The sequence below is a fragment of the Saccostrea cucullata genome, unplaced genomic scaffold (assembly GCF_032062105.1).
Source record: "Saccostrea cucullata isolate Sc308-1 unplaced genomic scaffold, CSIRO_AGI_Scuc_v1 ctg2215, whole genome shotgun sequence".
NCBI lineage: Eukaryota > Metazoa > Mollusca > Bivalvia > Ostreida > Ostreidae > Saccostrea > Saccostrea cuccullata.
Window position 1 is genome coordinate 17,210 of NW_026936329.1, and position 12,649 is coordinate 29,858.

A 12,649-nucleotide genomic window follows, 5' to 3' on the forward strand; every position below is an offset into this window, starting at 1 on the left:
AAAGATATTGTCACAATGAATACACGTGCGAAAGCCCTATCACCAACTGTCCAAAAGTTATGACCAAGTTTAAAGTTTGATATTTTTTAAAGTGGATCAAACTCCAAGGTCAAGAGGGAAAAATGTGGTAAGTGCCCAAACAAAGGTCTTATCACAAGAAATACACATGTGAAATATATGAAAGCCATAGTCCCACTCAATGAAAAGTAATGGACAAGGTTTTTGCGGACAGACAGACATACAGACGGACGGACAGGGCAAAAACTATATACACCATAATCTTTGATTACGGGGCATAATTTACAGTAGACCCCCCTTCCCCTTGCGTTTTACAGGCCTCCTAACTCTCCTTCTATGTAATTCAAATGCTTTGGGAAAGATTAATAATGCTTGAAGTCGCCATAATTAAATATGATAAAAACTTTCTAAATACTGTTCTAAAAACTTCAAAGAACGTTGAATCACATTAAGAGACATGAAATAAAAATTGTTGCATGAAAAGATTTCATTTTCAAGCTTTATTTTGAGACTTTTTGAGTTAAATTATAAATTAAAGGAGTTATCCTTCCTGGCTGAGGATCGGATATCCTTAAATGCATGTATGATAAAAAGGATGAAAAGATGATATCAACTAATGATTGCGCTCATTATCGCATATGGATCTTGTATTTTAAATCTGGCATGACGAATGAAAGTAGTTTCTCACCTGAAAGCCACAAAATTTGATATTTTTATGTAGTTTGAGTGCACTTAAATAAACAACTCACTAAAAAGTTCGTTATCTTCGAGATTGGAGAAATCAATGCATGTCTTATATATTGTTTTGGAAGATAAAAAAGATTTACTTCGATTAGATTTGTAAGGGTATTATTTCAAAAGAAAGAGAAAGGAATCATATTAAATAATGTTTCTTTTTTAAATATGCGAAATTCATAACTTTTATCAAGGAGACAAAAGTTTTTTTGAAAAGCAAGCTTTAATACTACTAGTAGTATATGAAAGCATATCAATTGGCACCCAGAGAAAGGGTTTCAACTTTAGACAAAGTACTTTGTACGATGAAATTTAATTCAAGAATATGTATAACATAGCTACAAAACGACATGTCTTACTTATCTGAATTGTGTTTCATTTAAATAATACCTATATATAATATGTTTATCTCTTAATTCAAAAAGACAATGCATTGTAATTGGATTTTAATGTTTCGTGACTTGAATTTTATTCTCTACTTCAATTTTTGTTCAATAAAAATGAATGGATCTTTTTTCTTTTGTTCGAATGAATTAAATCAAAGACAATGTTAAATTGATTAAAATCATTCTTTTTAAGGTTCACTGATACTCTGATAAGAGAGATAACTTTTAATAACATAAATGTCTATTATCCCTTTATAAATTTGAAAAGTTGAAGTGTCTTCTTTGTCCAATTTTGCCACGCAAGCTATGCTATAATTGTTTGTATTTTACTTATAAAATACATTTCTTTTGGAAAATCTTTAAGGTTCAATTATTATTAAAGCAACATCTTACATGACTGAGCAGAGGGTTTATGAACCTTAACGACTTTTTCTGACATTTCAGTATTTTATATTAAAGTACGCAGATTGGATTTTGACAAGGACAAAAAAATTATGCTTTATAGAAATCATGGAAATTGTCTCCTGCTCTTAGAACGCCAAATATTGTTTCATCGAAGCATCCGGAATTTGCGATGGGATGTTTCAAACCGTATTGCGCGTACCGTCTGCGTCCAGTTGTAGATTGCGATCTAAGGGCGCTTAAGGTAACTCGACACTCCGTTGCTGAATGGAATCGGCGAAGAGGCCACCGTCTTGCTAACACGTCCATAGGTTGTTGATACCTTAATCAATAGGATAGATCCGATAATTTTGTCACAGGATTTAACAATTTTGTCATGCTCGGAATTGAAGGAGTTGGATTGTTGGGGACAATTTTAGAATTTTGAAGGTGAGTTTTGGGAAATTTTATTTTAAATATGGAGAGACCAATTAAAACTAAAATTTTAAGCATGTAATCTACATATTTTTAAAAAAATATCATTGAACGAACCTGTTATTGAAATTATAATATATGTTTATAATTTTACATTGCAAAAATAATAAAATGTCCAGAAAAAAGTTGTGTAACTTGAAAAAAATAATTTGAGGATAATCATCGAAAAAGTAAATATGTACCTCAAAAAAATAAACTGGCATGAAAAAATCTGTTCATGCGATATAAATTATAAAATTGCATGATAATGAAATTTACCTACATAATAAATATTCCTCAGACATAAGCTTCTCTTGTTTGAGCATCAAGCTTACTCTACTGAAATAAAATGATCTTTCAAAAATATTTTTTTTTAAATATCTTCTTCAGTATCTTGGTTGTATGGTAGGCATGTGTATTTATAATTTTATCATAAAGATGTGTTCTATTAAAATATGCCGATATTATTTTTCTCTGATACTAGTATTTGTTTTAATCACAATCGAGGGGTCGCTAAACTTTCGAAATAGCTAAAAGCTAAAACCGGTTAATTAAGAAACTGAACTATTAAACTTTGATAGTTAGCTTCTATTACCTTCTATCATAATAGCTTATTAAAATAATGAGCTAATATACGTGTGAATATTATAACAAACAAACAACAAAGCTACTTTGAAAAAAAATCCTAATCACTTTTATGTAAAGATGTGAGTCAGATTGGAAGCTAGAGCATGCGCAATCTACAAATAGATAAGATTATTAAAAGAATTCATTTCTTCTTAATAACAGGGAAACGTTTAAGTAATTGCGTAATGTTAATAACGTTTTTATGTTCTGACATGGATAGGGCAATGCAAATTGTGTTGCCCATGCCATCTGTACTAAAGACCGTTTACTTTTAGTTTTTTTTAAATAAAGTGATAGGGGATCGAAACACCCATCCATCAGTGGCTTGAGTAACGCTACCAACGTTTGAATTGATTAACTTTTAAAAATTTCAAAATGACCTTGACCTATTTTCTAACTTAATATTTTCAGTAGTTACATTGTGAAGGATGCCTTTATGTTCAAAATACATGTATCATAATCACGTTTACGCATCTACACTTAAAAAGGAACAGATTACAATTTATACTAAAGTTTGATGGTCTTGACTATATAACAAGTATTTGATTTGACCTTGCCTTTAAATCAAGATATGCTGTTGTTAACCCAAACTTAGAAACAAATGTTAGTAGTTATTAATTTTATATATTCGGTGTACATTTACTAATTTTAGCAAAGACAGGACACTTAAATATACAGTAAATGTAGTCTGCATATTGCCAAACATTCTGTTACCCAAAACTACTTGATTTTTTTTCTCTCTCAGAAAACCGTCTTTGTAGCTTCCGTGAACCTTTGCGACAGAGGACCGATAAACTTTATTTGGTGTTATAACTCGTATGCCATTCTAAATGATAAAATACTTATTATATACATTAAAAATATTTTATGTTTCTCTATTTGTGCCTCATTTGTAAATGAAGGTTTCCTCCATCTCTGGGACTTCATATTATTTTGAGTTACTGGAGGGATGGAGGCTGATTGAATTTTTGTTGCTGCAGTGTTGCAGTGCAAACATTATAACCATATTAATGAACAAGATTTTTGCATTTAGTTGCAATTTCAGATAAAGTATTTTTTTTAATTTGCAGGTCAGTTGGACAGAGTTCTGAAATGATATAATAAGATGGGCAGTTGTACAATAGTGAGAGCAATCGTTGTCCGACTCCTGTTCGCCTGCCACGGCTTAGTTTCAATATGGCTGCTGAACAAAGTGACGCAAGAGTCTCGTTTCTGGTACCTGGCAACCTCTTTTGGGTTTCTGTTGGTTGAAACAACAATCACGCTGGTCAGGAAGCAAGGGAAAGAATGGAAGTGGTAAGATTGATTGAATGTTGTTTTACGTCATATTCGAGATTGTTTCAAGAGAGAGGATAACTATTTAAGGGTGAAGTTCTTATAAAGTTGACTTTCTCTCAGCGCTTAGGGCCATTGATCATGAGCAGTGGGAGTCTATATTTTGCCAGTGTGTGCCGTGACATGACCGGGACCATTTGCCTAAGTGTCGAGCGCTTGGCGAAGGAACAGTTGATATAAATTTATATTGGTTGTTATCGACTTGTGTACGTCGTGGTCGCGATTGGGGCTTGAACCTACGATCATTCGATCACGGAACGAACACTCTACCGACTAAGCTTCGCAAAGGTCTGAAGGGGATAAAAAAAAATTGCGTCATTTTTGCAAAACCTTTTCAGCTAATTTAAAAAACAAGATAAATTTAATATTATTTTGTGAAACATATTTCAACACGAAATAAATAAATAAAATATAATTTATTCGCCTTTCAAAATATAATTTATTCGCCTTTCAAAATAATTATCGTACACAACTTGAACATATGTTCAATATTAAGTAGTGTATGTAGAGATATCGTCTGATTTTTCAACACTTTCGAATCTTCCAGAGCATTAAGGTTAAAATCTTTAAAAATACTGAGTATAATGTGAAGTGGTATCTACAGTACTTTGGATTTAAGGGTTTTTTCAGGTGTGAATTAGGAGTTCTTTCAGTATATTACGATGAAATGCACGTCATATTTTATTTCAATTATTTTTTTTTCAGAACGCACATTATTTTATGATCTGTTATGATTTTTTCGTGTTCCACGAACTTTGATAATCAACTAACTCGTTAGATTAAACACAATGTACCTTAGTAATGAAATCAGTAAAACTCCATTTTGAAAGAAAAAAAGTCTGATTCTCTTGAATAATATTTCATTTTGAACTTTTAGATTTTATCAGCTACGCACATAAAGTTGACTGTTGCAAATACGCGCTTTGTAAGTAAGATTATACAAATGCTAAGTCAGCGACTTTCTGAACTTTACAGAAATATCAATTGTGAATCCAATCGTAATTTGTTAAGCCAAAGGTGTTATGATTTTTTAAATTGAAAACTTCGGTAGATGATCCAGCAGGGTTTGTGAATGAGGGACCCGTAGCGCGCCGTTATCTGATGTAGCTTAACTGTTTTAATGGTGCGAAATTACCTCACAACTAGCATCTTGAGGAAAAATCGGAGAAAAATATATTATCCCCAAAACGCAGGTTAATGGCAAACGCGATGTGATTAATGGGTTTCGTTTCTTGTTAAAATAATAAATGACATAGCTCCCTAACTTGAACGGTTAATCGAAGAATTATAGCACAAGTGGAAATCATTTGGTGGGTGGGTGAAAGGAGGTTTTTGGTGCAAATAAATGCCAAACTATTGCCGTTTATAAGTTTACCAAGCATTTATATCTTGATGTAATTTCCTCCCTTAAGTCATCAACCAGAGAAAGTTTGAATCAATGCACTTTTACATGGAATCTCAGATTTCGGTATTTAGTAGCTAGCTATAACTAGGCTGCAGCTACTTTTATATTGATTTATTGCATGGCCTAGTGGCGAGACCACCCTGTAATTAGATGGCTATAAACAGCTCTTGAGGTCAAATTTGGTAAATTTAAAATCTGCGCGCGTTTTGAGAAACGGGAGACAAATGAAGTGGCCCACGGCCTGTAGAGTTCACCTGAATCCCTACGTTTCAAGTTCAATCTTCTTACGTACATGTCTGAACCTTTTGATGAAAAATATAGTAATTAAATACTAATTCAATTACTCTAGCAATATAGAATTGATACTCTTAGTAATAGGACTCTATAAATTTTTAAAATGTTATCATTCTATTTTAGGTTCTGTCCTAGTGTTCTTATTTACCTGACTATGACAGTGCCAGCTATATGGTTTTTGGAGCTACATGAATTAGAAAAGCGCATAGATAACCGGATGTACTCTCTTTTAAACATGAGCAACAGTAGTTTACATATTGTTGAAATCCATAATGAAACATACGACCTCTCTGCACATCTTGGCAGCGTATTAGGGGTAAGGCAATTTATTATTTTCTTTTTTTTTCAAAATACATTTTATCTTCAAAAATACATTTCCCCGATAGTTTCGAATTTAATTTTATAGTGACGAGAGAAATACCTGAATATTCGAACTATTGTTGAAAAAGCCGATGCATTAAATTAAAAGTAATGGAAAAGGGGATTAAAAAAATTATACATGTGTTTTTATTACTTTTGTGTCAAAATGTTTGCAAACGTCATATTGCAAAATGATTTTTAGCTTTACTGGTCAGAGACTAGAAGAGCTTATGCGATGGTAATGCGTCCGTCGTCCGTCCGTCTGTCTGTCTATAAACAATTTTTCAAAATGCTACTCCTCCTACAGTGTTTGTCTGATTTCAATATAAATGTAACTTGGCACAAAAGTAGACTACACTAAGGTATATAATTCTGTATATTGGTTTTTATTTCGATTAACGGTGATGCCATGGTTACTAAAAATAGAAACTTCTGTGAAATACTTTCAAAATGCTACTCTAAATACAGTTTTAGTCTTATTATAATATAATTTGGCATGCAAGTAGACTACACTGAGATACATTAAATATTAATTTTGTGTTTTTGATTTTGATGAACGATGTTGCCATGGTTACTAAAATTTAAAATTATGTAAAATTTTATTAAAAGCTACTCCTACAATTGTAGTCTATAATTGCAATCTTGCCAAAAAAAGAGACTTAATCAAGGATCAATATTCTATTTATTGCTTTTGTAAAGTTTTGTGTCCCAACTGGTACTTTTCTCTTCCTTTATTATAAATACAAACCAGTAGAGCTACAGTCTCGGCAGAGACTTCTGGTTTTATCTACTGATTTAAATATTCTAATTACGAAATCAGTATAAATCAGTCTACAAATGTATCTAAATCCGTGGATCATCTCAAAATATGATGGCTTAAAATTCAAATGTAGAGGTAAAACCTTCAGATGATTTTGAGGTTTAGTTAAAAAAAAAATCACTGGGATGTATAACATCCATTGGCAATCAGTATCAGATATATTCTTTCTTCTTAAATAGTGAAACATGGCATTCCATTAGGAAATCTTCGCGTTACTTGTTTTTGCATATTACGAAAAGTTGTTTTCATAATATTTTTTTCTTTTCATTTCTATCTTAGAAAATGTGGAAAAAGTTCATAGTAAATGGAATATTAAGGCGGAAAAATAAAGATTTTAGCACCTGATAAAAGTATTTACTGACGTAACAAAATACACTTTACATTCACGTTAAGATTTTTTATTACCGACGAAAACAACTTAGTAGTTGCAAAAACTAATATCATCTTCAAACGCTTGGTTTTGTTTGATTGAAAATGACGAACCTTCTTCTCATCACCAGTTTAAACACGCTAATCTCGACAGCAGTCATTTAATTACGTTAACATCCTTCCCTCATGATGCAATGCATCATTTTGTATAGTGTATTCAATTTTCTATAGCTGTCGTCTGCATGACAAAGTGGTTACGTAACGATGTTTATTTCCGAATTCCAAGAAACAAAAGTATATATTATATGACTTTGATCTTTTTTTGGATTTTAGAAGTGGGCCGTGAACAAAAAGAATATTATCTTATTATCGAGATTGGGATCTTTGAGCTTTACATTTGCTCCCCCTGGTAGCAGAAACAAATGCGGCCATAATGCATTTCTATCGTCAGTGATCATGTACATGTAGATCTTTTGCTGACAACAGCTGACGAACCACTTCAATCTCTTAAGCCATCTTAATGACTCTTTGAAGAGAAAATCAAAATATTGAACTGTGGAGTTTTGTCGAATTTATAAACTTGCGTAGGCTAATCCTGCTTTTATACACCTTAATGTACACATTTATGCACTTTTTATCAAGGCTAATATAGGTATACAAAATATTTATAGGCACCGTTAAAATTGTGGTTTTCTTGATGGTAAGTGGCTCACAACCCCCAATTACCTAGCTGCAGATCTGAAGACATGAAATGGAGCTAATTCTTTTTAGTGAAAAAACAAATCGTGTGCAAACATATCGCAGGGAAAAGTGACTTTTTCATCTTCCGGTAAATGCATCTATCTATCTTCGGTCTAAATTATAGTTGAATTTAGATGCAGTTTGCAAAGGATATACATGCGACAAATCTTTAGTCCTCTTTATTTCTTAAAATGAAACACACACGTACAAGAAAACATTTTTTTGGAGAAAGCCAGAATGTCGAACTTTCGTTCAATCACATCATCGATGCTGAGCTAGCGATCATCTCCGTTAGCCATGTCTTAACAAAAACAAATTTCGGATAGATCCGCCTTGATAAAACATATTTATATTACAAATCTTATCTCAGGAGATATATGTTCTATCAGCTGGTATATTGGAATTTTGATTTGTAAATCACAAAATGTACTTACAGGGTTCACGAACGCAAGGTTAGCGATGAAATTCACGATCCCTGCTTTTTAGATTTATAAAAACTATATTCTTTTTAATTGTAAACATGTTTTGATATCATGCAGTGCAATATGTGTCATTATAAAAAGTATTAAAACAATACTTTTCATATGAACGAGAAAGCAGAGGCCTATGGGCTTCGGTACTCACCTGAGTATCGTCAGATTTCTCAGCCTGGCCTGTGCTCCATTAAAAGACAAGATTTACAAGCATTTTACGATTTGCAATTGATAGGGACTAAGAACTTTTTGTTCATTGTTTGTCTGAAACTTTCCTAGATAAGATTTTAAAAGATTTGATTTAGAAGCAAAACATATATAAGTTATGTGGAATTTTTTCAAGAAACTGATATTTTCAAGCATCTAAATCTTTTGTAGATTAATGTAGACTTAACTTGGATCAAATCACAGCCGTCTTATATTATAGGGCTTGATCTTGGTCAATAATATGATGTTAAATTTGTTTAGAAGAAATTATAAAGTTATTTTTGAATAATCAGCTATTAGAAGAACAACAAGATCGAAGTGACCCATAGGCCACTTGTTGCTTGAAGCCTTCAGATGATAACCAGTTTTCACTAGAAATAAAGGACAAAAAATACCCCACTAAACATTATAAGGTCTCTCTTACAATGTATAGTGGGGTATTTTTTTGTGGAGCTGTGGAGCGATTAGTTTGGGGTTTTGACGATTTTCATATTGTACACATGATGAATAAGTGTTATACTAGTATATATAATCCGTGAAAAAATGTCCAATAAGCCCCGGGGTTGAATATGGGGGGGGGGGAGGGGGGGGTCTTGTCCACAAGTACCTGTGTGTAAAACTAAATGTTAGTCTGCAGAATTTCGAACATTTGGTGTATATTCAAAAGAATGGGCAATTCCCCAACTGGAATAATAGGGTTAATGTTCATTTACAAACTGCTTTAATTTGAAGCATGTATAAACGATGAAAGTCGGCTAACGACCAAGTCGAACACTTCTCTAAAATGAAAGAGCCACTTCAGGCATATTTTAGACGGGGCTTCAAAGGCTGCATGTTATTCCAATATCCTTTTATTTCATAAGAACACTACAATGTAAAAATAATAATTTATTTTAGGTCAAATTTGAGATCCGCCTTCCGATCAACCTTAGCCCGGACGAGTGGATCCGCACTCTGGAACAGCTTTTATTGTTGCTGTTGATTCTGGGTCGATGGATGTTGCCGAAGGGCAAACTAACGCATGACCAGTTGTCACAGTTACTGCTGGTATACATAGGAACGGCTGCCGACATTGTAGAATTCTTTGAGGCTTTTAAAGAAGAAGAGGTATCAAGTTACATTTTATCGATGAAAAGTAATTAACTTTCCCATAGTCCAGATGCTTTTGCCTTGCATAAATCTGTCGGTAATTGAGTCAAATTTAAGAGGGACCATCAAATACAGTGAATATTGAATAACGATATCCTATCATTGATAAATTTTCGATGAAATTCGATCAAGAAAATCTGTGCTAAATTTCAATTCAATACATAATTCCATACATGTACATATCTGTTGATATGCCTTTTCCATTAAATTTTGGTTTAATGGCATATTGAAACCCGAACACCAGTTACTAATAAAAATGAATTTATTGATTCAATGTATACTTGAGGTTTATGGAAGGGCTCTAATTTTTAAAGCAAAATATTAGTGCTCTGTTCTTATTATGTTCCCCAAACGAAGTTGGGGAACATATTGTTTTTACTCTGTTTCTTATTATTATTATTTTTTTTTCTGGGCACTTTTTTGTCCGTGATAACTACACATCCGACTAAGGTGAAATGTTTTTAGGGTCAGTAGACATGTTATGTAGATTTGCCGAACGAAGGTCATTTTGCGCGCACGTGCTTAAGAGCGCGCACGTGCAACACGTGAAATGACCAAGATAATGAATATAGCCGTTACTTTTTCAATTTTTGATGAAATACTTTGAAACTAATAATATAAGGATATATTAGTAGCATAGATAAGATGACATGGTCAAAATAGCAAGATCTCACGCGCATGCACGTGCGCTTTGCTCTGATTGGCTGAAACTAAAGTCTCTATATCTTTCTTGTTTTTTGATAAAATCCTTTGAAATTTTAAACATAGTCATACATTAGGGAGATCTACTGCCTGATATATAAGAATTATCATTAAAGCATTTGCATGCACGTGTGCTTGCAAGAGCGCGCACGTGCAACATGAGAAATGTCCAATATAATTGATATAGAGGTAACTATTTAATTTCTTTATGAAATGCTTTGAAACTCATAATATAAGGATATATTAGAAGCTTAAACAAAAGGACATGGTGAAAATATATTGACGCGCAACGTGCGCTTCGCTCTGATTGGCTGAAACTAAAGTCTCAATATCTTTCTTGTTTTTCGACAAAATCCTTTGAAATCTTGAACATGGTTATAAATTTTAAAGATCTACAGCATGTTATATAAGAATTAACATGAAAAGCATGTGCATGCACGTGTGCTGCAATCTGATTGGCTGAAACTCTAAATGTCTATAACTTTCTTAGTTTTCAACGAAACGGGATAAAATTTAGAATATGAATAGCTATAATGGATTCCTTCATTATGGTACTATCAAAATGAATGCATGAACATGCATGCATGCATGTGCATGCGCGAAACACGCAAAATGATCAATTTTATAAAAAACGGTAACATTTATATTTGTATGATTTTTTATTGATTCTCACGATATAAAATTATGTTAATGGTTTAGACAACATGCCTTAATCATCTTGCATGTGCATACACGTTCGTGCGCGTACAATGCGTTAAATGATATACAGTTGATAGCATTGTAGCCTTTATGATTCATTGATTATACTGATCATATTTTAAAAAATGTCTTACAGGAATTAGGCACAAAATGAGATTTGGGGAGCGTTTGGGGAACATCTGTAACGGTTCCCGTTACAATTAGCACTAGTTTGAATTAAATTATAACGATATTTTCACAGGTACGCTTTAACAAATTGCTATGCATATCCATCCTTGGTCTTTGGAGCCTGAGTTTGATTCAGTTCACCCTCGTTCTGACAGCAGCACGTGCACGGCGTGACCAGTCCGGTCTAGTTTCCCGCCATTACAACGTCAAGCAGCGCAAATACGGATGCTGCGCCGCAGACGTGTATGGGATTCTCATATCAATTGTCCTTCAAGATTTACCGTTCCTGGTTCTTCGGCTACTGTTAATCTTCAAATTCAATGTCCTTAGTTACACCAATATGTTTTTCACCTCCAAGAACACGTTAGTGATTTTGCTTTTAGTTTATCGATTGGTGGTTGTATTTATTGAACGTCGGTCCGAGGGAATACAACAAAAATATAACAATCTGAAATCAAAATCGGACCATTCCCGCCCCGTAATGTCGTCCAAATATAACGGTCCTGGAATTCCCCGCTCCAAACCCTGCAATGGGAACGTAACAACGGGCGAGAAAGCTAGCTTGGTACAAATGGATGTTTGCCTTGATGTCCAGCCTTCTGTGTATAAACTTAGTCAGGAAAAAAACAATTATGGTCGAAATTATAATGGAAACAAAAAGCCAGAAAGTCGTTTCTGAGAATTAATCTCAGCCATTTTAAGCCATGATAATATTAACCTGTATTTACAGTAAAACTTGATTATCAGGAAATTGTTTACATGTATATTGAAAGACCTCTTAATTTATAAGTAGGAATGATCTAAACATTTCCTTTGTGGCAGAGTTTGCTCTTGCGATTAAGTTGACAAGTCTGCATTATACTTAACACATTTTCTAAACAAAATGGCATTTTTTCTTACCATTTTTGACAATGTAAATGTAAAATATGAATGGATAGAATGCAATTTTTTTTATGTCTACTGCAAGAAACATTCTTAATAAAACAATCCTCATTAATATAGAATTACAATTTTTTACACGATAAGGGGACCTTAACTAAAAGTAACTGGTCCCCAGGAATTGTACACAAAGTTTACTGGGCATAAGAATTGCACTGCCATTTTTTGTATTTTTAATTCATTATTCAAAAACGAAAAGATTTTATCATTGTTAGATGACCAAATCACAGAGCAAAGTTATCTATGTGATCCAATGTATAATTGATAGTCTTATCAGATTTGTTATATTCTTACTGAAGGGGCATAATGATTTTGTGTATGTTTATATAACATTCATTATGAGAGTGAATCGCCCAAAAATACAGAC

At 33.1% G+C, this 12,649-nt stretch overlaps 1 protein-coding gene across 1 annotated transcript; it reads left to right on the forward strand.

Annotated features, from left to right (window-relative positions):
- Nucleotides 1-1,748: 1,748 nt before the first annotated feature.
- On the forward strand, nt 1,749-12,181 carry LOC134245366 (transmembrane protein 26-like). Its single transcript, XM_062727658.1, has 5 exons — nt 1,749-1,970; nt 3,692-3,917; nt 5,779-5,971; nt 9,523-9,732; nt 11,417-12,181. Exons 2-5 carry the CDS (start codon nt 3,727-3,729, stop codon nt 12,020-12,022), a joined length of 1,200 nt encoding a protein of 399 aa, XP_062583642.1. The 5' UTR covers nt 1,749-1,970; nt 3,692-3,726; the 3' UTR covers nt 12,023-12,181.
- The last annotated feature ends 468 nt before the right edge of the window (nt 12,182-12,649 follow it).